This window comes from Ammodytes marinus (assembly GCF_949987685.1).
Source record: "Ammodytes marinus genome assembly, chromosome: 9".
Lineage (NCBI taxonomy): Eukaryota > Metazoa > Chordata > Actinopteri > Uranoscopiformes > Ammodytidae > Ammodytes > Ammodytes marinus.
The window spans coordinates 22,051,143-22,078,666 of record NC_137213.1 but is presented as its reverse complement, the minus strand read 5'-3'; the positions used below and the strand labels follow the sequence as shown (position 1 = coordinate 22,078,666).

General features: G+C 41.5%; 1 protein-coding gene across 2 annotated transcripts in view; it reads left to right on the top strand.

The window, feature by feature from the left end:
* The window catches only part of LOC307255219 (glypican-5-like), a 105,720-nt gene that overhangs the window by 9,108 nt on the left and 69,088 nt on the right, over positions 1–27,524 (top strand). For both annotated transcript variants that reach the window (XM_080033868.1, XM_080033869.1), the window contains exons 2-3: positions 523–684; positions 15,312–16,015. In XM_080033868.1, the coding sequence (XP_079889994.1) occupies positions 523–684; positions 15,312–16,015 (866 nt within the window). The remainder of the gene's footprint in view (positions 1–522; positions 685–15,311; positions 16,016–27,524) is intronic.

Below are 27,524 nucleotides of genomic sequence, written 5' to 3'. Positions count from 1 at the left end.
AAACTCTACTGCATGCATGTATATTTGTGTTTTTATGGTACATACAGTATACATACACGCTCAAATGTATATCTTGATGACATGTGCAATCATATGAAGCAAAGCTATTTATATATTTAGCAGAGACGGTATTTATAGCAGGGAAACATGGATGAATTCTTGGTCCACTTTCTCACCCTCCCATGGTGCCTCCTCTGTCTCCCAGTGGAGTTATGACCTGTCTATCTACTATATGTGCATACTCGACTCGTGACACTACATATACTTACACATTTTACACAGCACAGTGTAGACTCTTATGTATCTTGCAGAATAAAATGCCTTTGTATTTTTGATAATATTTGATCTGCATTTATAAGATGTCTTAGCTCATCCTCACTGACATTCCTCAATTTAGTCTGTACTTCAGTACTCCTTTTGATATGCTTTACTGTATGTGTTACCACTGATTTGAGAATATAAAAAAAGTAGAACAAATAAATAAAATTAAACATGTCCAATTTTTCTATTTGACTTTCCTAGATGTGGATCTGTTGGTTTGTAAGCACCAGGGTCCGTCATGCTGCACGCGCAAGATGGAGGAGAGCTACCAGTTTGCTGTGAAAAGAGAAACCCAACACAACATTCACTCCTACAGCTACGAGCTTGAGCACCTCATCTCCGGCCACTCGGATGCCTTCCAGGGTAAGTGCTTGGACAAATTGGCGAAGCTCTTGGGTTAGATGATAGGCCTGAGAGACACAGGGTTGTTGTTGACGGCTTGGGAAAGGGATGTTGGCATTCAGTTATTGGCGAGTTGTCATTTAGATCTGGTACATACTGCACCTATGACTGCATGGGACCAATGCTAGCTTCTGCAACGTTTTGGATTAAACAAAAACTTGACTGACCCCAGTCCTGAACTGAAACTGAACTTAGGCATCCAATCCAATTTCAGCAATAAAAGCAAATAGCTTTGTGTTTGTTTTTATTGCTTGCAAAGAATATTTATTTGTCCAGTATTTGGAGAAAAAAAAGTTTCTACCCAAATCCCCAGGGTCACAGTAGCTGGCGTGCACACAAGTGTGCAGTTCAGAAAATGGGCATGGCTTCACTTTCCCCTCTTCTCTTTTTCTGTGGGTTTGGCAACAGCAGGACTGTGGAGAAGGGTCAGTAAACGGGAAAAAGAGGGTATACAAACCTTTGGTGTTTTGGAGAAGGTGGTCTGCTTTATCATTATGTGATTTCTGGCTTTATTTTTCTGGTTACAATGGCTCTTCGGTAGCCTGGTCAATTCATTTGTCTAAGTTCCGGATACACCAGTCTTTTGCTGTAGATCCAAAGCCTGTTTCAAATGGGTCCTGCATGCCAAAGGGTTTTGTACTACGCCCAACAACTGTACCAGCAGTGCACTAGTTGCCCAAGCTTGTCTTTCCTCTTCTTCCAGTATTGTAGTGTCATTTGAATTTAAACTTTCCTAAACAAACCCATTTTTTCCTCCTCACAACCTCCAACACAATACCACAGGATAAGAAACGTGCTTTGGATGCACTTTGGATGTTTTTTAGTGTTACATAAATTATGGTAAGACAAAAGACCCCTTAGGCTGAGTCCTGTTTTGTGATGGATGTAAGAACACTTCTGTTCTTAGGGTCCAATTTGAAAAAAACACATAGGGGAGAACGGGGTAATCTGAGCCACTTTTTACATGTGCTCCCCTCTTAGTGAGCTAACATGATTTATCGCTCACATTTACACATTTTCCCATTAATTCAGGATGTTTCCTAGAAATGGGCATTAGCAGAATTTTTCATGACAAAGGGTAGTGAAAATATGATTGTTTTAAAAAAAGTTGTCATGTGGCTTACTTTACCCCAGCTGTGGGGTAAAGTGAAGTAAACTGAAAATCAGAACCAGCGAGAACAGCCTGGGACTCAGAACACAGGAGAAGACCCAACTGGATTATAACATCAGCCTGTCATACTCTACAACTAGGCCTACTCTAAATTCCAGCTCTGAAGGTTACAGGGAAAGATGAGAAGGTGCTCTTTCCGTGTGGTTGCCCCAGGTCGTCTTCCTGGTGTATTTCCTTGGCATGATGGCTTTTCTACAATGTGTATGACATTAAAATAAAACATATGTCATGTAATATTACATTAAAATATGTTTAAGACTAAACTTAACTTGTGCCTCATGGTGGGGGAAAGTGAGACAGTGGCTCACTTTCCCCCACAGCATTTGGCTCACTTTCCCCCACCACCACAATTTGAGAAAAAACTACCTCTACGCATTTCAGGCTAATCTTCAGTTATCAGCATCACATGGTTTCATATGTTGGTAGTTCATCAACACGTATGATAGAAGTTTTTCTACGTGAATTTGCTTTGGCACAACAGTTGATTAAGTTGACAGCAAGAAAATTTACTTTTACATGCAAAATACCTATTTTGGTGAAAAAAACATGCTTACCACAGCACCATGAGGTACTCTCTTTCAGGGCCATGGGGAAATGAGAGGGGCTTGAAAACATACAGTATATCTCACATGACCACACATGTTTTCCGTTGCCTCGATACAGGGGGTGGCTCACATTACCCGGTGCCTCAGATTCCCCCGTTCTCCCCTATCATACCGTATTTGAACACATAATGGAATAGGAAATGAAACTGGTTATGGAACACTCCTAGATAATTTTATATTTTTCAGACATTTTTATTATTAAAAAGATTACTGTCAGTCATTTAACTTACCAAAGTCATCTGGACTGGAAGTTACTGTCAATGTTAATATTCAACATACTTAAACAGCAACAAGATATGAAATTCCAGTCCCTTCAAACATATTACTAGCACCTTATATTTTAAACAATTCCAGTGGGTGCCAGGGATATTTAATTTTTTTTACAAGCAGGTTACATGGACAGAAGTAACCGTATCCGTATAGTGCTTCTGGCTTTCGTCCATTTCATCATCATTAAGATCTCTCTCTTCTTACTTCACGTCTGAGCCTGTCAGGAGAATAAAGATCAGGTGTTACACATAACCAGAAAAGGCCAAGATGGAAAAATAACAATGGAACAACAATATAAACTGAAGTGTGGTGGTGCCGAAAAAATTATGATGTCACTAGCCCTAAATTTCCAAGGCCTTCTAAGGGCAGTCTCTGTGCTGTATGAGTGCCTCGGGTGGAATGTGTGAAGTAGCAAGTGGCTCATATACTGCCTGAAGTAATCTGAATATGATTTTTGGTTGATACCATTTGTATTGTTCACTCACACACTGGAGGGTGGAAAATTGTTCGTGGGTAGCTTTCTTCTCCTGTCCCTTCTTGTGTGTACTTTGCAGTGTCTATCCATCCAATTGCACCAGATGCAGTTCACCCAAACTCTGCTCTTCTGCAGTTAATGGATTATGTTCATTTGATAATTATTTTATGACGTGACCACTATTTTCAGTCAATCTTTCCAACTGTCTGTCATTCAAGTCGTATTATATAACGGCAAGCCTTATATTTGTTTTCTTTATACCTTTATTCTACTCAAAATTACTTCGGCTTATTGCTATAGTTTAGCCAAAAGGCCACTATTACAGAGATGAGATGGTGTGTGTGTGTGTGTGTCAGTGTGTGTGTGTGTGTGTGTGTCTGTTTTCCTTGGCCTGCCTTTGCTTTGACAGCCCTAAAGGCCCTACTGTGCTTTGTCACGTGTGGGAGTTTTCATGTCATGAGCATGACCCCATAAACTCAGACCACATTTATAAATTCTGCAAGGTTGAGGTAGTGTTCCCATTTTTATTAATATTAAGGAAAATGTTCAATTGAATGCTGTAAAAACAAAGCTAGTGAAACAATCTTTTGGCATTCTCCAGATATTGCCGTCTACTTTTTCACTGCGACTGCCACACCCTCAATAACAGAGGCAGGTTCCATCCAGTATATGCTATCTTCCCTCTTATTATTTAACCAGGCCATCCCGCCTGGTCTTCCTTCTCCACCAAAACACAAACAGACAGACTATCTTAATCCATGCCATAGTTGATAGGTAATGAGTGTTGGGGCCTGATGGTGGGTAGTTGTCAACCACAGAGCCCAGTCTAAGCTTGGCCAGCTTAGAGCTGCCATCAAGGGCTTTGGTCTTTCAGCCTGTTCTAGCCAATCACATCTGGCGTAATCTAACTGGCTGAGCTTCTCCCCTGATTGGCGGGGAGAAAGAAAGAGATGGGCCGCTACAATGTCTGGTTCGAAGTTCTTTGTTTTAGAGAATAAATATATGTGCCCATATAGACCCCTATAGAATGGGTTGGTCAGAGCCTAACTTCCCATTAATTACAACAACACACATGTTACTTGTTCAGTCAAATTTTTTTTAAATTGCAGCAATATGCAGCAATCTCTTATTGGCAAATTATTTTAGAAGCAATCCAATGTGTGTGTGTGTGTGTGTGTGTGTGTGTGTCTCCCTGACAGGTGGGATTTATGAGCAAGAGAGTAAGTATCTGGGTGCACTGCTCACTCACACTGCTGGGGAGCAGATGTCAAGAAAATGCTGACACTTTTGACATCTGTGATTGTGTTTATGTGTGTGAGCATTTTGTACATGTGTCATAGTCATTGTGTGTGTGTATGTGTGTGTGTGTGTGTGTGTGTGTGTGCGTGCGTTTGCCTGTGTGTGTGTGTGTGTGTGTGTGTGTGTGTGTGTGTGTTTTCAATAAATACATGCCAGAATACAATATTTACCACCTTTGCAGGTCAGCATGATCACCTCGGAGCTCAAGTTGCTATTCTCAGAAATGTATTCTACTGGCCTAGATACCTTTCTCTCTTTTTCATCAATGAATGTGCATTGCCTTTAAAACTTTAGGCGCCCTTCATTGAAGCGGCAAGGAGTGCATTTGAGAAAGTGTGACAGAGGGAAGAGCAAAAGAGGCCATGTCAAGGACGATGCCTTTCCTGTATTGAGGCGACATAATTAGCTGTTCCTTTTATCATCACCCAGGAACTCTCCAGACCCCCCCTGTTCTGGGTGACAGCATGTGCCTGATGAGTGTTTTGCAAGAGTCAATGCGATCAAAACCACAGCCTAAAGGCACTGGGATACTTCAAGACCTCAGCTTTTAACGTCAGAATTCAGGATAAGAGGACTTGATAGAAGTGAGAAGTGGAGTGAGAAACACTGACTGTGCGGTTTGTTGTTGTGTCTCCCCCCCTGTGACTGTTTGTCTCCCCCAGGCTTTCACAGGTGGCTGATTTCAACCCACTGTAATTGTCTCTGCCCCTTGGGAATTCTCAGCGTCCCTGATCGCCTGCTTGGAGACCATAGTAGACAGTTCTTTACATGTGTGTTGCTCTTTGCCACCCCTACCTCTTTATGTCTCTCATTAATACAGACAGACAGCAAGGATATCCAGCCTAAACCCTTTGTTTTATAAGCAACCCCAGATGATACAAAAATCACCATCCTCCTGGTTCACGTTACAGAGCCTACGTTAAAGCAGTTGCCCTTTTTATTATGCCTCCGCAAGGCCGGAGACATTATGTTTCCGGGTTGTCCATCCTTCCATCCGTACATACATGCTTCTGTACGTCCGTCCGGGGCCATTCTTGTGAGTGCTGTATCTCATGAATGCTTTGAAGTATTTTCTTCAAACTTTGCACAAATGTCCACTCTAACGTAAGGGTGAATTGATTTGATATTGGAGGTCATAGGTCAAAGGTCAAGATCACTGTGACCTCATGCCTCATAAACGCAATATCTCAAGAAAGTTTCGAGGGATTTTCATCAAACTTGGCATAAACTCACCCTTCTGATCACAAGATAAACTGATTACACATTGGAGGTCAAAGATGAATGTCACTGTGACCTTGTCTTTTGTGAACGCACTATAACGCAGTAAGGCTGTGAGAGATTTCCTTCAAAGTTTGCACAAATGTCAACTCTGACTCAAAGATGAACTGATTAGATTTTGGAGGTCAAAGGTTAGGATGGTATTGTCAAGCCGCACTCGCCTTGTTCCATATTTTAGCTTCTTCGGAGCTTTCCCTTCTTTAAAGCATTGCCTACCACCACTGTACTTTCTTTGTTCAGCAATTGTATTGCATTCATGTATAACCACAAGGCAGTAGTTCTAGTTAGTGATGATTTACTTGTCTTAGGAATTTTTGCGTGTGTGTGTGTTCGTGCGAGTGAGAGAAATGATGGATCACTTGGCTGTGTCCTGTATTCATTCTTTCTTCAGACAGCAGCTTTATCTATATTTCAATCACTGCATTTGTCTGGAAGTTCTCTCGTTCTTCTCTCACATCTTCATTATTGTTTTTCTCTCTCACTCACTTCATGTCTGCATGTATTTTTCTCTGCAGATGTTTTGACCGACAGGGTTATTGCTCTAGAGGCTGACGCTTGGACACAGGATGACATTGCACTGAGCCATGAGCTCATGCTCAAATTAGGGAGGATATCCGGAATCCATTCCTACACGTCCTATTTAATCATACAGGGCGGAGGGGAAATGTGTTTATGGACCTAATAGTGGAGCGAATACTACATTACGTATTTGAGTGTGTGTGTGTGTGTGTGTGTGTGTGTGTGTGCGTGCGCACACACGCATGTGTCCTAAGCATGTTTGTGTTTTAACTACGCCTTTTCTAATCTCCCGCGTAGACATGACACATAGTAAGGACACAATGCTTTTTCCTTCACAGTTTGTAAAGACTCTGGGCTCGCTGGGGAAAAGAGGGGAAAGAAGAACAAAGGAAAGAGGGAGGAGAGAGGGGGAAAGCTCAAAGCCTCTTGCAGTCATAAAGTCACACTCAAAGCTTCCCTAATTACCTCTGCTTTTCATCTGCCCCTCTCACCTCAGCGCGAATGAGTGAGAAACCCAGAGGAGTTGAGGCCTAGAAAGTGAGGAGAGAAAAAATCCGATGGAGGGAGGGCTGGGGGGGGGGCTGATGGTTAAAGCAGAATTTCAGTGAAAGTGTGACCAGGTGTGTGTGTGTGACTGTGTTCTATCAGGTGTTTATTGCGGTCTGCCCTTAAGGTTTTCTGCCCTGTAGATTCACTGTGTGCTGCTTCTCTCTTGACAGCTCTCCTCTCTTTCTTCCTGGGTGTCCCTCTCTGTCTGTGGTCCATGCTTTGTCAGCATTGGTTTGCTTAACAAGAGCGTGCTGGGCCTAGGTGGGCGCCATGCCAACTGCTCGTTCGCTGGCATGTGCGCTGCAGGGGAACTCTCATGTCTCAAAGATAACCCAGCTGCCAAGAGTGCGCTCCGCGGAATGAAACCGTAAACACAAAAAATTCTTTCTTGTCTTCTACTTCACCCCAAAAAATGTCCTTCCATTTTTTCTTCATCATTGTTATTCTGATCCCAATCACCTTGGCTTTCTACTAGGCTCCCCCAATACAAAATCCATTGCCTAAATAAGTATGAGGCCTGTATAGATTAGCCTGCCGCCAGTCTTCATAGCCATAATTTGACACACTGAGCATGATATGAAACTGATAAATACCCCTTTATTTCTTGCTAACGTCTCTTCTCTCATGGAGAGACTTCTTTTATAAATTATTTTTCTGACACTGCCTCTCAGCTACCCTCAACAAACACTCTTGGTGTGAGCCTTATATTCTCATCCGTCTCGCTCCTAGCGTGTGAGCAAAATAAGCTTGATGTCAAGGCACTTTCTTGGGTAATCAGACAGAGTCGCATCTCCTGGGGCTTGTTCCCTTTCCAAGAGCATTTGGCTTTTCTGGAACACACGTCGTCGGTCCTGCTGATGGGATTTGTACTCTTAACTGCTGCTGATTGGTCCAGGCTGGCCTTTTCCTGTGTTCCTGAGACTGCAGCACCCGTCTTTCCCAGACTGATCCCACGAGCCATACAATTATGCGTTATGTGTGTGTCTGAGCACAGCAGCTGAAAGTCAAAATATTCTCCATATAATATCTCAGACTAATTGAAGTTTTGGTGACATTCCCTACAGATCTACTTTTATTCAGTTTCAAAGTTTGAAAAGGAATTATTGTCAATAGCAATCATGGTGACTATTCCAATGTTTCCAACCCAAGTAAGTCCATGTGGAGTTGAACATTGTAGTCTGGCCCAGACTTGCTTGTCAGTAAGAAAGAGAGCTGCTTCCATCAGATGCCTGTGGGAGATCAGGGCGTATGCTACTTAATATGGGCTTTTAATGCAAGCGGATGAGCATTGAGATGTACATCGTCTCTTGTTTTGTGACTCACACAGTGTTACTTCAGCCCACAGAGTTGGCAGTCCATCTTTACTCTCTCAAAACCAAACTCACTTCATCACTCCCCCCCCCCCCCCCCCCCCCCCCCCCACATTCAAGTCAACTCTCTTTCCTCATTACGTACTGGGTTGGACATTTCTCATGGCCACCTCTACTTCTGCCTCTATGGCTCCATAGCACACCATTAAGGAGTCCCAGAGGTAGACTTTTGTCAATGGCCCCTCCAGTCATTCATCCCTGGTACTGCAGAGGAAGAATTAGAGTGTGTAAATGAAACAGATAGACTACAATGTTGTTCTGAACCTGCCCAGCCGTGTCCTGTTTGTTTGATCTATGACGGATTATGGCGTCTTTTGCTCTTACATCAACCATAACTTAGTCCGTCACTGGCATACTCCTTATATTTCATGTTGTTTCAGTAACATGTTATTTGTCCTTCAGAGGGGATTTAAATGACATTCATCTTGAGGAATTTAGTATTTACCTCGGATTTTTCTGGATTTTTGCCCTCACATGAGGGCTTAAGCCTAATCAAAGAGCCCATAATTGAAACAATACACAACTGAATGATATAATACAGCTGAAAAATGAAAACAGGGGGGCCACACCTGGTAAGAAAAGTGGAAAATACTTTTTCAGACTCCCTTTCATCTTGGATTCCTTTCACACCTCAGAATCAGTTCAAGGGGTCTGTTTCATGTTATTCTTATGTTAGACTAAATGTTCCCTTTTCCCTTTCATGACAATCTGGAATCCAATCTCTTTCTCCGGTCTAGTCATCATCAGTTTCCACTTATATGATGGGTTATTATTACAAGGACAATCATGTTTGTTTATCACAGAACCACAGACTGCATTAATGTAGCTCAGTATTGGGGGTAAAAGGCCTCCATTGTATTATATTATCATCTTAATGTTCCAGAGAAATTAACTACTGATTTGTTGTTGCATGAAATAATTTCTCTTTTCTTTTTTAACAATTATTTCTTTCTTGCACTATGTGCATGACGTTCTGCCTTTCTCCAATCTGCAGCTTAAAACAACATTTCACAAATTAAATAAATTTGGATGTGCTGTAGATGTAAAAAGCCTATGGAAAAAATGCTGCTCATGCTGTATTCAAGGGTCATCATAAGGTATTGCTTCGTGTGTATAACCTTTGGTTGAAGCTTTAAGAAGTTATCAATGAGTGCAAATGCTTTTCGTGTTTGACACTTTAAGGCTCCTTAACACTTAACTATATACAGTAAAAAAAGACACTGATTTGTACACCAATAAACACAAGAGAAATGGGGGTCTCTATAGAACCGTGGCCTCCTAGATGCTTAGAAGCAGAGGTGCTGTCCATCAGCCTGTCAACAATCTGCCCTCAGGCTGGCCCTCCATATCTCCTCTTTCTGGTATTAGCCATATGAACAACCCCTCCCTCCCTCCCTCCCTCACCCTCACCCACAGCCCTGTGCTCTTTCTCCTCTGTCCTTCTCTCGTCTACTCATTCCCCATGCCTTCGATCATGTTTCCCTACTTTGGCCAGAGCGGATCGCAGTGGAATTGGTGTCCAATCTCCCCCTGCCCCCCCCCACCCCCCCATTTCCCCCACCCCCCTACCACATTAAAGCCAAGTACACCCCATATGCACCCTGGCATCTGTGGAATTGTTTATGTTACAGAGTTTTGATATAGCCCTGGCTGCCTTTTTAATTATCGGAATGCCAATGGAGAGATGGAGAGCCCCCCCAGTCACCTCCTCCTCCTTCTCCTTCTCCGTCGCCTCGTCCTCCTGTCCTCCTGTCCTCCCCACGCTTAAAGCTCTTTATCCCACCTGTTAGCCCCCCTGATAGGACAAGACAAGCAAATTAGGATTTGGGGGTCATGGTTTGCTGAAGTTTATGCACACCCATTTAGGTGGATTGTCTATGCACGGGGCTCACGGAGTCACAGCGATTTTGGCAAGAGATCAGCTCCTTCGGTTCTTTTTCAAATTTGCATGAACAGCACGTCTGCACGCCTGGGGTTGTCAGACACGATGAGTCATGCTCCCGCTTTGGACTTTAGACGTGTGATTATTCCACACCAGTATACCGTGAATCAACCGATTGATTCATTGACTTATTAATAGTTTATTACCATTTAACCGTTTGCTAAAAGGGTAGAGGCGTGGAGATTGTGTGGCATTGCAGCTCTTCTCTGTAACCTAAGATGACCAGTGCTGAGTGGGAGATGGCCCCGATGTGCAGTATTTCTACTAATTAAAACAAGGATATGTAATCTACACATGTGTCACTATGTCATATATCTGTGTGGAGATCTGTCTGAAACCCAAGCCTGCCTGGTAGGATTAAAATGCTTTGCTTAAGAAGACGGTTGGTCAGCTCCAGTCTGGACCGATTGCCACGATAGCAAGGGCCCACAGCTCCATGGTATGAGAACTGTGTCTCCTACCTCATTATCACAGTATTACTGCATCTTCAAGCATCCGCGAGCATATACACATATGCACACCCACGCACATGCACTTACTTAAAAATACAGACATACATGTACACATATTTGAACTTATTCAAATACAGTCTCACTTACAGCATGACTAATATATTGTATACTGGTTCTATATCTTCTATATATTTATTTTATGTATTTAATTACTTTTTTTTTATTGCTACGGTCCTATTTTAGAGTCTGAAATAAAGATGTATTGGACACAACTGGTTTAGCATAGCAAAATCCCACACATTATCAATTTTCGATTTTTGCGATCAAAATAAATATAAATATACACGTTGTAAATCTGAGATCAAGATCTCATTTGGTCAAGAGGTAATACAGAAGAAAATACGGGCAACGGTTCTTGTTGTACTCTTTGTCTTTGAGTTGGACACACTGGCATTAGCTGAATCTAGGGAATTGTAGTTACGACTGGGAAATGTAGAATTGATCCAGGACATCAGGAACTCGTTTGTGAAGACTTTCTCACTATAATGAAATATATTCATGTCTTCAGATTTTTTCTGAGAGGCTTTCTGTTGTACACTTTATAGATATAACTGTTAACCACCGGTAGTTGCATTGGGGAGTCACCAAAGTCAGAGATGTTTAAGAGCTATGCAAAGGACATTTAAATAGCAATTAACAAATACGTTTGCAACAACAACCGCAGCTACTACTGTTACTACAACTACTGGTTACACAGTGTATATGGGTCGTTAGATCCCTGAATACACGCCTACCATGTTGGTCTTTCTTGACTGTGTCTGGTGCTACATTTTCTGTTCTGAGGTTTGATGCCCCCGTTTTGATGCCTAAGCTTTAAATACCTGCTCACACAATACTTTTCAGTTAGACAGACATACACTACATGCATACAGGCATCTTTCTCAGTGTGAAAGTGACTTAGAAATGTAGGAACGCTATAGTTGTGACTTAAATCAAAGACCTGCCACCTGTGCATGTTTTGACTCAGTTATTGTGGCAGCAGCTTCACCATGGTGACACTTAGGCTTAATCGTGCCAGTAAAACACTCGGTTGCCACGCAGAATGTAAAGTGGAAATATCTTCTTATGATTAAACCCAATGATCTCAGAGAGTGGCCTTGGCATACTATGGGTGGAAAGATACGGTGTAATGTCCCAACCCAGAGTCAAAAATACATGTACATATTCTCAGTTTATCCATTTCCAGGATTTAACAGGAGTAGCAGAAGTGGGCTTATATTTGTCACACATGCAAGACATGTTATGATTACATTTGGTTGAGAGGTTAATACAGAAAGAAATACTATATGGGGAATGTTTTGTGTTGCCCAAATGCTTGTTTATTCCTTCCATAGCTTGTTTACAGTATACCCAGCACAGGGTTAGGGTGAGACAGACAAAAACAGGCGTCTTCATTTATTCCTGTATAGTTAGCTTGACAATTGTGTGTTCTGAATTTTCAGACTTCCATGGAAATTAAAGATAATTGTTTCATGCAAAATAGCCTCAATCCAACACGACCTAATTTCCCAAGAGGCTCATTGATGGGAGACTGTGACATGATAATGATAGCCACCCAAGACTGTCTGTCTGATTGAGAGTGTGGTCAAAATCCAGATTCAGACACACAGTGGTCAGACATAGCACTCCAAACCCAATTGTCTATCATGCAACGCTAGTTAGTACTTAAAAAAGCCGCTAGTTTCTTTTCCTTTTTTGTCACCCTGTTTCCCGGTATTGGAAAAGTGCGGAGAAAACCACAACGATTGTATTTGATTTATAGCAGAATGAGAAACAGGGATATATTGGAGCGTGGGAGAGAAGTTGATCTAGAACTGAAAAATGTCTGATGTTTGGAAATGAATGAATCGTGGGATCCAGTTTTTTTTCTTTTGTCAGAGATGTGGTATATGTAGAGGAAGAAAGGTGGACTTTCTTGTCCTACATTCAGAGAAGGACATGTTTTGAAGTAACGGGACATGGAGAGAGACAGGGAAGTGTTACGGACCCAGGGGCCAAATGAATCCAGATGTCAGAGCATGTTCACAAGGTGGAGTCCACTTGTACAGTAGTTGTTTTTCCTTGTTCAAAAGTTCAGTCGCTTCTTCTTCTATTTTCCATTTTCTTCCTGGCGCTGTCCCACTCTTTTCCCCTTTTCCCTCTTTCGTGTTCTCTTTCGCTCTCTCTCTCTCTCTCTCTGTCACTCTCTTGGCAAATAAAAATGTGCTCTTTTAACAAGTACGGAATGTCTTGTGAGGATATAATGATCCTGTCAGAAAACCTTTTGAGAACTGGTGCTCTTGTATTGAATAGTGAAAGACTCGATGTCATTGAAATTTCACTTCTTGTGTTCTTGACTGAACTTGATGGTTGTGTTATGTAGACCAGTCTCGTGTTTTGTTTGCCCCCATCACGCCTCGCAGAGAGAAAGATGAAACTATGGTATTTCTGAGCTTGATCATTTTATAACAACATTATGTATTGCAGTGTAACCTAAGCATGTGTGGGTACATCCCGTGGTTTAAATGTCTTGTGGCTATTGAGCTTTGTGGCCTGACTGGCAGGCGAGACAGCAGACCTCACACTGGTACCAACTCTGCAGCCCCCACAGGCTTAGGAGGACACAGTCAAGTGGAACTGAAAACTGTATCTTTACAACTTCTCTGTATTTTTTTTTTTTAAATTACTTTTTTTGCCTAGTTTTTTGTTGTCTCTAGCTGGGCATCTCATGACTTCATTCAGCCTATACAGTCAGACTACAACTCTTCACCCTTTCGCTTTACAATAAAGATCCCTTACAGGGTCTGTAGCAATCCCCCAAAAAAGCGAACAACTTGAAATGATACGTGTGCTCTCTAATCATGACAATGTTGTGTTCTGGTGCATTAAATATGAGTTGTGTCTTTAACTGGCCTGTGGGGAGTCCCAGTGTGTCACAGACAGCGGTCATATTAGTGCAGCTGTTGAGGAGGACTTGACTGTTGTTATCCTTCTGTCTGTGAGCTGGGAGGGGCTGGAGACACACACACACACACACACACACACACACACACACACACACACACACACACACACACACACACACACACACACACACACACACACACACACACACACACACACACACACACACACACACACACAGGCGCACACACACATACTCATTTGGTAACAATCAATGTGTTGAGATAGATTCCTATGAATGAATGTTTAAGTTTAAACATGAAGCAGATGAATTTAGAAAAAAACTTCACCCTACAGGATAATATGATTAATAACATTTGGTTGATATAATATGGGAAATTACACTGTGGGTTTTTGCTGTATTTTTATTCAGGTTGTTTGTATGTATGCGTGTGTATGGCATGGTGGCTGGGGTGGGGGTTGGGTGTTGGCACCCTCCTTCTCCTGTCTCAATTTCTGTGCAGTTGCTACTGCTCCTTCATGTCCTGGCATGCTTTTAAGCTGACATCACACCCCAGAGGAGAGTCAGTGTTGTGTCCAGGACCAACACACACACACACACACACACACACACACACACACACACACACACACACACACACACACACACACACACACACACACACACACACACACACACACACACACACACACACACACACACACACACACACACACACACACACACACACACACACACACACACACACACACACACTACCATACAATTGAATACAGAAGAGAGTTGCTGAGAAAGAGATAAGTACAGAAGATAACAATATGTTTATCCTTCAACCATAAGGATTATTATATGTTCCAAACAATGTCCTGTGATTTACATGTCCTGTGAATATTTCTTATCAAATTTGTATAAATAACGTGCGTTTTCAACAATTATAATCCATGTCAGTGAGCAGTGCAATGGGGATATGCAAAGGGGTATAATGAAGAAAACTAAGAAAGCACGAGCATGGAAGAGGGTTGAGCTGTTGTCATGTCTTTTATTGCCCTCTGTCTGCCTCTCTACTCTGTAACAGTACTTCGCTTTGCAAGAAGTGGCACTTCATTGGCACAAATCAGCCCCTGTACTGACATCATTGACTGCTTTACAGCTTCAGGAAATTACATAGGAACCCAATGACTCAAGTGTGTGTGTGTGTGTGTGTGTGTGTGTGTGTGTGTGTGTGTGTGTGTGTGTGTGTGTGTGTGTGTGTGTGTGTGTGTGTGTGTGTGTGAATATGCAGTGTTTGTCAGACAAAATGCAAACTGATGGCGGTTACTACTCATATCAGGATGCTGTTCATCTCTCTCTCTCTCTCTCTCTCTCTCTTTCTTTCTCTCTTTCTGGGCAGGCAGAGCCTTTCCCCTCTTAAGTCTTACTTATTGGGGTGATGACCTCATACATATCCAACTGCATTATAGAGAAACTCGATACTGGGTTTCTCAACCCAACTTAGCGATACACACAAGCCAAGCTTTGCTGGTTTTGGATTTGCCTGTGCATTTTGAATGCCTTACCTAAATCACAAAGAGCTTGTAGACCATGTCATCACTGAATTTCAATATTCCTTTCATGTAAAATATAATAGGCCAATGTTGTCTTTCCCTCTATCTCTTATCCCTGCTTCTTTTTTTGCTCTCTCTCTCTCTTGCAGACATGTTCCAGTACCTTCTCTCCTTCTCTCAGGGCCACCTGAGTTCACTGTTGGAGGGAACCTACCCGTCTCTGTCCCGTCAAGCCCTGCCCCACGTTAACCAACTCTTCTCCTCGCTGTCCCTCTACCTGCGCGGGGCCAACGTCTCTGTGGAGGTGTCGGTCAACCAGTTCTTCAACAACCTCTTCCCTCTGGCCTACACGCGGCTCATCAATCCGGGCATCGACAGCGGCATGACGTCAGCTAGCGAAATTGGCGACTGTCTGCGCATGATCCGGCAGGACGTCAACCCCTTCGGGCCTCACCCGGGAGTCATGGCCCAAGAGCTGTCCGGGGCGCTGGGGGCCGGGAGACAACTGGGCCTGGCTCTGGAGGAGGGTCTGGAGGTGATGAATGCCACAGAGTACGTCAGCCTGAGCAAAGAGTGCGTGAAGGGCCTGGTGAAGATGGTCTACTGCTCCCACTGCAGAGGCCTGACGCTCATCAAACCCTGCGTGGGTTACTGTCTGAACGTAATGCGCGGCTGCTTGGCCAGCGTGTCTGAACTGGACCAGCCATGGAGGAGGTACACCGTCCTCTTGGAGCAACTGACCCACGCCATGGCCGGCCACCACAGCCTGGAACTGGCCCTGCTCGGGGTCAGGGGCCACGTCAATGAGGCCTTGCTCTACGCACAACTCCATGGTCCACTCGTCACTGCCACGGTGAGTACACACTACACATATTGTATAACTGAAATGTAGTCTGATAAGAAATATTAAATTTCAGTTTAGTATTATACAATATGCAATATGTCTCATTACAGCAGTTTTTAATGGAACGTATAAAAAAAACGCAACCAAACCTTTTTTGTTTAACATCTTAAGTTTTTTAAAACATATACCTTGGCAATGTTCAATGTATTGATTGGAATAGGTTTTGCAGGCTAGCGTGTGGATTATGAGCTATTTTTTTCCACCAATGAAACTACGAACCATGACCACTGCATCAATGTTTGAACAGTGTTGAAAATATTCAGAGGAAAAATTATGTTTATACAAAGAAAAAAAGTAAAGTACAGTCTGCTCAAAGAAATGCAGGCTGGGCTGAGCCAGAGAAGTATATAATAATATAATATAATAATTTCCCAAAATGGCAAAACAACTACAAATCCTCATTGTGTATATTATAAATTATAAAATCACCGAATATGATCAAAAGGACAAAAGATGTGGACACAATTGGGATTTTTAATGTACTTGAATGCTGTGTGAGTGCTTCCATATGTCTTATGTAAAATGCGGTTTTAAGTTGGATGTTCACAACATGCAGACAGATTCGTGAACGGCTGCCCACAATTTCTCCAAACTGAATACTGCAGTTAAATCCATAGTGAAAGTAGTGCTTTTGTTTAACAATTTATGTTGGATATGTCTCAAGCCATAGGGTTGGACCATAGTCGATAAACAAAAAAAAATTATGTAGGTTTCTAAAAATTGGTTTCAATCTAAAACAATGTACGGTGGGTGTAAAACAACATAGATTAACTCCCTGTAAAAGTTTATTCATCTTAAACTTATTTATGAATGAAAATAAATATAAAGTTCTCATCAGATGAGATGCTGCTGGGATCTGTTTGTATGCCAGTAATTTGCTTTACTTGAGACACCCTCTTAAATCAGCTTTGTCATAGTATACAGTATACTTTGATCTTTATCTTCAAATTTTTGACAATACCCTACCTTCTCTAAGCCAAATTTAAAGTGGGTGTTGTGCATGCCGGTGTAAAGTTACATGAGTCATGCACCAAGGAGCAGAAGGTAATTTGCAATGATTCATTACATATCATCAAGAGGAACATAACATCATTTTGAATGGCATGATGTCAGTCCCATTGAATCTCCATCTTCATTCTTGGGATATCTGTCCACCCATTGTATGTGTATTCAATGTTTTGGAAATACTCTATTGTAACAACTTATACATGTGTCTCCCGTGGGCATGGGTTTTTATCATTTCTACTGTCAATCCCTTGAGTTACACAGTTGGACAATAGCTTTGTTGTCATATGCACTGTGTAAAATATGAGACCAGAGAAGGCAACAATGCCTCAAATGTGCACGGGGTCATGTAGGGTGCAGTTGTTCCCAAATATATTTAATGGGACCACTTGTGGACACATACGTCTGCACTGGATCTGTTCCCAGAACTGGACTGAAACTGTAAAGGAAACTCTATAGGAGCTATACTGTGTGCAAGCTGTTAGTGGATTAAACTTTGACTTGGCTTTATTTTTTGACTTAACGTACAACTCCCACAGTGACCTATTGTTCTGGCTATTGCATGTTTTAGCCCATTAACAAATTTGTGAGTCACAAGGTGTAGTTATTTTCTTTCTGTATCTGGCGTAGATAAATGTCTGCATTAGCCAGAACACATGGCTATTCAATTTTATTTATTTTCTCCTATTGCTCAATTTACGGTGTGAAGACAGATTACAAAACAGTTCCAATACTATTATTTCTGCTTGTCCCGTGGGTTTAGTTTAACATGACATTTAAAAAATGCAAAACATGCAGAGATCAGCATGCAACTATGAAGTTACTTGGTAAAAATACTTGAGAATGTGTTCATCAGACAAAGTTTCACAGACATAGCAACTAGGGCTGTCAAGCGATTAAAAAAATTAATCTAATTAATTACAGGCTCTGTGATTAATTAATCTAAATTAATCGCATACTTATATGACACTTTTATACCTGTTTGTAAACAGCTGTATAGCCTGCTACAGTTTGTTTCTCTGTCTCTCTCTGTCTCTGTCTCTCTCTCACGCGCGCTCGCTCTCCGTCTCTCGTAACTTCTGTCTCCTCCCCTCAGCCAGCTTTATACATGAACTAGCGCCGAATTTTCTCAAAAAAACAAGCAGACAAAATTACGACTTTCCATCTCCCACAACAGACAGCGCTGCACTGCCACCATTTCGTAGCCTACTCATAGGCAAAAATATTGACACACACACACACACACACACACACGGCGGGTGCTAGACAGCTAGCAAACAAAATTGGAGGAAGATTGAGAGATATGGCCTACTACTGTTTTGAACCTAGCCTACATTGTTGCACCCACTAAATAAATAATGCACGGACACTGCGGAGAATTAAGTAAGATGTCTTCCTACCTTCATGCATACCATAAACCGTCCATAGAGCCCTCGAGTCGGCCCCTTTCCCTTGCTTCTCTCTTTACCTTTCTCCCTTTAACCCACGCGCCCGGCCCGGCGAGCTACAGGTGCAGCTCCGCACCACTTTTGCACCGGGTCAAAAGGCATTATAGAAGTGCGATTAATCTGCGTTAATTTTTTTAATCGCGTTAATTTTTCTGTGATTAATTAATCGAAATTAACGCGTTAATTTGACAGCCCTAATAGCAACACAAATAAACTGAAACAAATGTATCCCTGGAGGCTAGAAAAAAACACATTTATCATCTACAGTAGAACAATTCTAGTGGAAAATGGTTGGCAGTGGCACTGGCATAAAATGTATGTAATTTGTAGTTAATAGGTTTAAACATGCAACACCACTTGTATGGTCCTTTTGAAGTTGTGAAGGAACATCACAGTGGGAAAGATTCTACATTGAACACTCACATTAACCACACACATCCAGAATGCATAGACACTTATACTGTATACACACACATGCACACACAGACAGCATGGGTTTGTTGCCAGGCTTAAAGACTGACCTAATGCAGCTATGCAAGAGAGACCCAGCTTGTATTTCGTGTGTGTGTCTGTACGTATGCGAGTGTGTATGCCTGCTTGGTATTCATGGGATGGCAGGGGAGCAGGGAGTCCAGCACGGGGACAAGTGGGACAGAATTGAAAAGGTTCCAGCTAGGCCATACAAACCAGACCCAGCCTGCTGGAAAAAAGGGCCAAGAGAATTGCGGCTGATAAAGGGAGGACACTGGTGGCTCCAAATATTCTGTCTTCTCATTGCTTAAGGCAGCCATTCAGGCTAAAGTGCAAACATGATCGCCTAAGTTTACCTATTCATTTATACACACACACACACACACACACACACACACACACACACACACACACACACACACACACACACACACACACACACACACACACACACACACACACACACACAGTTCTATTGCCATGTATTACTGAGAACCCATGGCCTTTTTTAAATCACTGTATGTTTTCATAAAGCCACATGGGCCTGTCAAGGAAAACTGTTAAGTCTCCAGTGCGCAACTACTGTGTCAGCGTAGCAAAACCACCTTCACCCTCACACCTCTATAAAGCCCCCTCCCTCCCGATTGAAACACCTATTATCTTGACGATCTCACTGCTAAGCAAATAAAGTTCATATACCTTGCTATAACCTACTGTTTATATATTTTTTATTATAACTTATGCTGTACATGTGGAGTTAAGCACAGAGAGGTATCTCAGTTTATTTTTTGCAGAGTCAGAATATTATATGGAGTTGTTATTAAAGGAATTATTGTGACTGTGTGGTTTTACACTGGGATGTTATCCCAAACCATTTTGTGGTTGCTCTCTCCCTTACTTAGAGAGGCTGCAGACTACACAGAGTCTGCACTATATGTTGCAATACGTCATGTAGGGTAGGACCTTGGTCATAACACATATATATACTGTACATAGACGCACACATCACCACACCGTTTGCAGGTATCAGGTTTTTAGAAGTCCTGTAAGGGGCTCAGACACATGGCCCACCCTGTGACAATACTAGCAGGGCGCGTGCAAGACTGAAAGGCAGCTATTGATAGTTGTGTGAGGCAGCTGAAGGATAGATTCTGTTTTAACACATTCCTGCTCTTATTGAGATGGAGCGTGAACGTGGGTCAAAAGGGAAATGGTTATGGTTATGGATATTGGGGGAGCCTGGGGCTGGATTATGTTGAGTAGACACAATTAGAGAGAAAATTGGAAAATAGCCAGTAAAAGTGGTTGCTCTTATTGGGCCCCAGTGGAAATGGCAGCTCCAATGTTTAGTGAGGCTTTCTACCCTCTGAATGCTGCCCTGTCGAATTTATCTTAGATTTTTTTTTCTCCCTGCAGAGTCAACTGTGCTTGAGAGGCCAGGGACTGCTGTTTATTGACATGGCTATAAAATTGATATGGCTCATACGACCTAGAGAGGGACTTTTATATCTTGTACATGCCGAAGATGAGAGAAATTAAAATTGAAAATGTATTTACTTGCTCACACATTCATTTACTCACTCAGTTGCCCTCTGAGAGCTTTATAGTCTGCTGTTGAAAAAGTAGGACCAGTGGTCCAGATTAGAGCAGTTTATATGCAGGTCTACCTTATCCGCTTGTTGGTTTTACTACAGCTTCTCATTACAGTCTTATGGTGGAATGATAATAGCAGCCTGGGCCTTTAGATAATGGAAACAGGGGCCAGTGGGATGACTGGAAGGTTTCCATTCACCATGGCGGCACCTCAGCAGACTGCAGTGGCATACATCGCAAGCGCTTTTTCTCTTACCCTATCCCGCAATAAAATAAAGACATATTATTGGTGTGAAAACAAACTTTGTTATCACAGTTTCTTGTTTTACTTTTCCTGTCCAATTCGCTGAAGCCCTGTATTTTTATGGTTTCAGCTAGGAATGGGCAATAAGATTATATGTATATATACTGTTTGGATTATCGGATAATTTACATTACCGTTAATCATTTTTAGATTGTTTTGTGTCAATACAGTAGCTATTTGGCCGGGTCATATAACAATATACTTATTCAATGAATTCACTGAATATTCTAATACATTTCATTGTGAATGTTCACTGACCAAAACATGTATTGAGTTGGAGGAAGTAGAAATAAGATAGGTGTGAAGCATCTGAACTGATAATGTAATCATGTCTCAATGCATTCACTTTCCTATTGACAAACGATAATAACAAAGGATTTGATTCATACCAGCAAGCAACACTGCAGTGTCATACCTCATTTTGACTGATTTATATGCAAGACAAGGAGATCTAGATGTGATTGAATCGAAACAGGACTCAACGTAGGGATTGTTTGGTACCACTTTTTCATTTCTGATTCAGTAATATCTGCCCATACTGGGACCGATGCCATGCCGTCTCTCACACAGGCAGTTAATAAAACATTTGTATGCTTGCACTTTGCTTATTCTAGTCATCAGAAAAGCCAACTTCTCCAACTGTGCAACACATATTCTTCATCTCTAAAGGACGAGATACATAGTCCAACATAACTCAGTTACGCAATACTGCTGCTCCTTTTAACATCATTTTTGATTGGTCAGCAGACTCAGAACCATTCTAACATTAAACATAAAATGTCAAATAAACTTAGTTGTGAAACTAACCATGGGAGGCATTTGGAGATTTATTAGCACACTTGCTTGCACACTGGTGCAAAATGGTAGCTGACGCAAAATGCGCTCATGGCTAATCTATATGCTTGACCCATCTTTCTTAGTTGTGTGCGCCTTTGGCACTCTGTCTTACCCTGGAGCTGACTGACTGACTGACTTACTCAGCATTCCATTAGCTAATGATGTTGGGTGCAGCCTCAAATCTCCTTAGCCACCCTCAGACATCTTTTCCCTGCTCACTTTTCAGTGTTTGTCTTGCTGCTGAGAGTATGCGTCAGTTCTCAACACCACAAAAAAGTATTGATTGGTGGGTCAATCAATTTGATCTTAAGATATACCAGTGATCCTTAGTATATTATTTCTCTCTGTGAGCCACAAATTGGATTTGTTGAATCATATCATTTGCAAAAATAGTGTAATTTCTGAGACATGTAGGTGATAGTAAGATCCCCAAGAGACCATGATGTGGGTTTTTTCTTCAAAGTCTGACGTCTGCACCTCACATGGACCGTTTGGACAAAAAAGGAAATGGCGGGAGAAAGAGAGAGACCACAAATAGGTACACATTGTCATGTATAAGTGCTTATTTGTTCTACAAACTGTTACAATATGACATTTTCAGAAAATAAACTAACACTTCAAAAACATGTCATTTTTTGATTATTCTAGATTAAATGTTGTAAACTATGTACAACCACAGCAATTACTCAGGAAAGTATACAACCTTTTAGGCTTTCTACTTATCCCTGCTGTGGTGTATCAATCCATTGTGCCAGTACCACTGGTTACACAGCCTTCTGTAAAGCCTGTTCCCTACTACGCCACCTCCAGGTCAACCTTTATATATCTCCTGCTATGCACCTGTATGTGTCTTAATACCCCTAGCAGCCACACTTGATGCCTTAGCGCTCACTGGCCAGGTATTTGAGCACCTTTTAAACTTAAGCGATCTGGCATGATGATAGAATGCAGCTGCTGCTGTGACGTTGACACGAATGCCTACTGCACCTGTGTTATGATTTTAGTGGTAAGTGCTGGTTCATTTGAATGCTTCAAAAGGGACACGTGGACTCTCAAAGTTTGTATCCACAGGCTTATTTTCTTTAGCTTGTGAGCGTACGTTCCACCATATCGCAGACAGAGACGAGATGATGAACTCTTTGGCCTTGCCCTGTCTCAGTTCCCTGCCCCTTTTCCTCCATCTCTGTGGTGTAACCCCTCTCCAATCCTCTGAGACAGCTTGCCACATGTTGTGTCTGTCATTCTCATACATTAGTTCACGAAGATGGACATACAGCTCTGGAAAAAATTAAGAGACCACTCCATATGTTTAGGGTCTCTTGTTTTACTATTTAAAGGCATGTGTTTGAGTAAAACGAACATTTTGGTTTTATTATATAAACTTCTGACAACATTTCTACCATATTCACAATAAAAATATTGTCATTAAGAGCATTTCCATTCAGTATTGTAGAGATGAAGACTTTAAAAAAAAATCCAGAATGGTCTCTTAATTTTTTCCGGGGCTGTATTGTTGTCAACAAACTCCAAAGGTAACACCCATATTTACAAAAAAAAGGAGAGTCTTCTTTTTTAGATCATCTGTGAGTGATTAAATCACGGTAAACAAGCCTCAGTGTGGAGAGAGAACATCAATGTTCTTAAATGATTGATATTTCAAGGACTCAACCCGATGATATAAGAGGGACTCTCTTTAATTAGCACTGGCATCATTCGTATAGAGAGGGAGCACTATACAAGCGGGAAGGGACTGATTGACAGAGAATGCAAAGTGAAGACCATAGACGAAAGAAGACCATAGACGAGAGATGGAGACAAAGTGGTCTAGAGTGAATGAAAAGAAGGCAATGAAGAATTAGCAGGGAGTAAGGGGGGAAGAGTAATATTATAAATCTTCTAGACTCTCTAACTCAAGGCTTTCTGGTAGAGGCCAAGTGGAAAGATGTCACAATTAGCCCACAAGTTGTTCAGGGGGTTGTCAAAAAAAAGTAATTGCGATTTTTATTTAGTGACTTATATTGCAATTTTATTGGCAATAGGATTTTAAATGTAAATATAACTAACTATTTACAAGCAACCCATCTCTTACTCATGTATTCATGTAAATAACTGGCTCTTTACACACAAATCTTCATCATTTCCAGTGTGGATAACAAGCAATTGATTAGAATCTTCTGGTTCTCCAACTAAGAGGCACATTAGATCACAGTTGGATACCCTGGCTTGTTTTTGGAGTACACTCAGTTACCTTGCTTTCTATTGATACAAATTAAAGTCTGGTCCTTCTATGCTGTTGGATGTTTCAGGCAATAACGGTCCGATTAAACTGAAGACCTTAAAGCTTATAGTCCCTTTTGTGTGGTCAAATGTAAAACACAGCTTAACAGTTCTATTGAGGGCGGAGAGAGACTTCTTTATTACCCTAAGCCACCCATATGCTCCCAGATGGTCTAGGGTTTGAATTGGCAGCATTCCACACTGCAAGTCCTGCAGAATTCAAGTTGTTGCCTTAATGCGTAAAGCAAAGGATGTTTTTAGGCTATTTTGGATGGGACAAATACACTTGAGAGTGGTCTTAGAAAGTTTGTTGCACCTGAAACTTACTTTATCATAATGAAACAAACAAGCACCCTGTAAAAATAGTAATGGAAACCTCTCCTCCTGCAAAAATATCGGGCTTTCCCCTTGTATTTTCATGTGTTGCAATTAGGGATGGAAATTGTTACTTGCTCAAACACAGTTATCGTGATCCTGAACAACAAAAATTCCAGTCTTTTGAAATAAAATTGATACCTTGGGTTTTCCTTGGGAAAAAAAAGATCATAAACAACCATGTTGCCGAAGTAACAAGGATCTTCCTGTGCGGTGGAATAGAGAGCCCACCAGAATGTGAACCAGTGGCCTGGCGTTCTACTTGCGGTCCCGCTACTCATGCAGCTACTACTGATTGCATTTTTTTTTCTAGTTTGGTTTGGAGCCGCAATGAAGTAAATACCAAACAAAGCTAATTTTGTGTGATTCAGTCCGGTAGTTGGTTTCTGTCCATAACTCTCATTGAATGAAAATAATTTTTCCAAAGGTGGTCGAACATTATGCTGAACAAGAGCTCCTGTTTGTCTGGTATTTCTCTTCTCTTGACTTTATGTCAGAACATCATGTATCAAAAAACCAAACAGAAGGAGAGCACTTTTACTGCTTCTAATTTAATTATTTTTTTACAGGAATGTAATTTAATTTCCTAATGACTGCGGTTAGATAATGAATGTAAGCATTAGTCCCAAAAGCTAGATTCAGGGCCAATCAGAGCAGAAAGGGCTTTTTGGAAGACTGGCCTTGAAGGACAGGTTCTAAAACTGAGCTTTTTTCAGACAGAGGCTGAAAAGAGATTTAGCAATGGCACTGTGAGAAATATAAAGATTTTTGGGGAATTACACCATGAAAACAGTTTGTAGTAGAAACCTAAATAACTATTTGTACCTGCAAATAAGCATTATATGTGACTTTTAACACAAAGTCCACCACTGAAAAGGCTTTGTTTGAATTCTCGAGATCCATTTCAAATTGAACCAGTGGTGTTTTAACCCTATCATACATAACTTTGATATACAAATACAATTCCTAAGGGTTGGTTGAAGAGTGGGTATAAGGTCAGGAATGGTTAATAAAACACACTATCTGTATGTGACTGACTTTGGTTTATTCCAAAACACTTGCTGTAGAGAAAAGCTATATGCACCATTGTTACACATGTGTGCATAATATCTGGGCTCTACTCAAAAGGGTATTTAGCCACTGTTAACTTTGGCAGAGCTCACAAATATTGATTGTGCTTGGAGTAAAACAGTCAGTAGCTTTAAGGGGGACCAGACTGTGTAATGTGTATGCACATTCAGCACACAAACTATGGAAAAGCGGAAGCCGGGCCCTCGCTGACCGAACAAGCCCTCTTCATCCCACAATGCAATGAGCTTGGGGTGAGAGGGGGCTGAGAAAGTTCCCTTGGCTTTCCTGGCTAATCCCTTGATAAATAAACTGGGAAGACAAGAAGACCACTGCTGCTATCTGTAAGCCAATACTCCCCTAGAGGAGGGATGGCCCTGGACTTGGTTAGCTTGGAGCTAATTCTCTTGCTGCACTCTTATTACACTCACTTGCCTCATCATGATATGGGCATTACACACACAAACACACATCGATTGTTTTTTAAGACGATAAAACAGATCCTGGTACACACTTTTTTGTAAAGTAACAAATAATAAATGAATAGTTTTAGTGGACTAACAGCTACGTTGTAAAGACACTGGTGCATCCTGTCTTCACCAATAGAAATCAAATTGAATTGGCTAGCTCCAATGCAAATGCAAATAGAATACGTGTTTTGTATTTCCCTAAAGTCTTCCCATCTGGACAGCATGCATCCCACCAATCTGCACCCTCCATCAGTCTCTGTCCTCAGGCAATCACATTAGGAATGCTCCACAAAATAGCTGAAATTGTGAAGGTGTAACAAGGACAAACAGGTGTTCACACACACACACACACACACACACACACACACACACACACACACACACACACACACACACACACACACACACACACACACACACACACACACACACACACACACACCCAGTACTCATGCTGTGCCCAAATGGGATTTTCATTCTCACGCCATCATCAGGTCACGAGATAATTGATTTATGGCCGTGTACTAGACCATTTCATCATTCAACCTGTCGTCTGATTGGCCCTCAGGATTGTGTAGACACAAGATCCAACCTATAAGAGCCTGTCTACATTTCTCAAGAGGATCCGTTACGAGGATACTGTTTATTTTCCCTACGAAGACTTGGTGTTCTGTTTATATTGTTGTGTGCTTTAGTAAGGCACAAGAATGATTTGTTTCAGGGTTTTTGTTTTGAAATGCAGGCCTTTCTCCAATATCCTCTGGCCTCTTCAAAAGTAGCACATTTTTGAGCCTCTTCTCAGTGGTTTTGGTTGTGAAAATAATAAGGGTAATACAAACAGAACTGCAAGTGACCCCCCTCTTGATGTTCATATTTTACAGATGTTTACATTTTTGGTCTAGGAAAAATAGCAAAGTGTCAATACAAAGGCAGGCGAGGAATGGTACTGGATTGAAAACTTTAGCGTGTTCCCAATGACATGATTAGATCCTGCCTCGATCTTCCATTCACCAGAGCAATGATAACCTGTAGCTTTTTGGTTGTTTTTCAGGTGCCGATTTGAATTGTGTTAGTTCTCATGAAAAGTATTTAAAACTAAATGTGAACCTCTATTTGGCTGCCCATAAGTAGCAGCAAACAAATATTTACAGGCAGCCCAGTATGCTTTTTTCCTGCTCAGTTCAATTCTTGGCATGACACGTAACAATGTTATGGTGTGCTCATATTTGCTAAAGTGTCATTAGCAGTATTTTGTTGTTCCTCTTTTATTTTAACATGTATTTACCAGGATGGACTTTTGATAGTACTCCTGACCCAAAGGCCAGAATGAAGTGAAATAAGAACGAAAGAAAAAAACACATTATAAACATTTCCTTAACAATAACAACTGTTACTGACCTCTGTCTCGTTTCTGCTCAGCCCATTGCACACCTGCCGTATTGCACAGCTTGCCAGCTTCACCACTTTCATACAAACAAACACTCTCTCTTTCATACCAAAGTACAGTGGACCTCCCAAATGCAGTAACCTGGGCATGATGTCGTGGGGGCTGTATGCTGTCTTAAAATATGTGTTTTGAATCTCTGGAATTTATGTAGCAGAAAGGTATT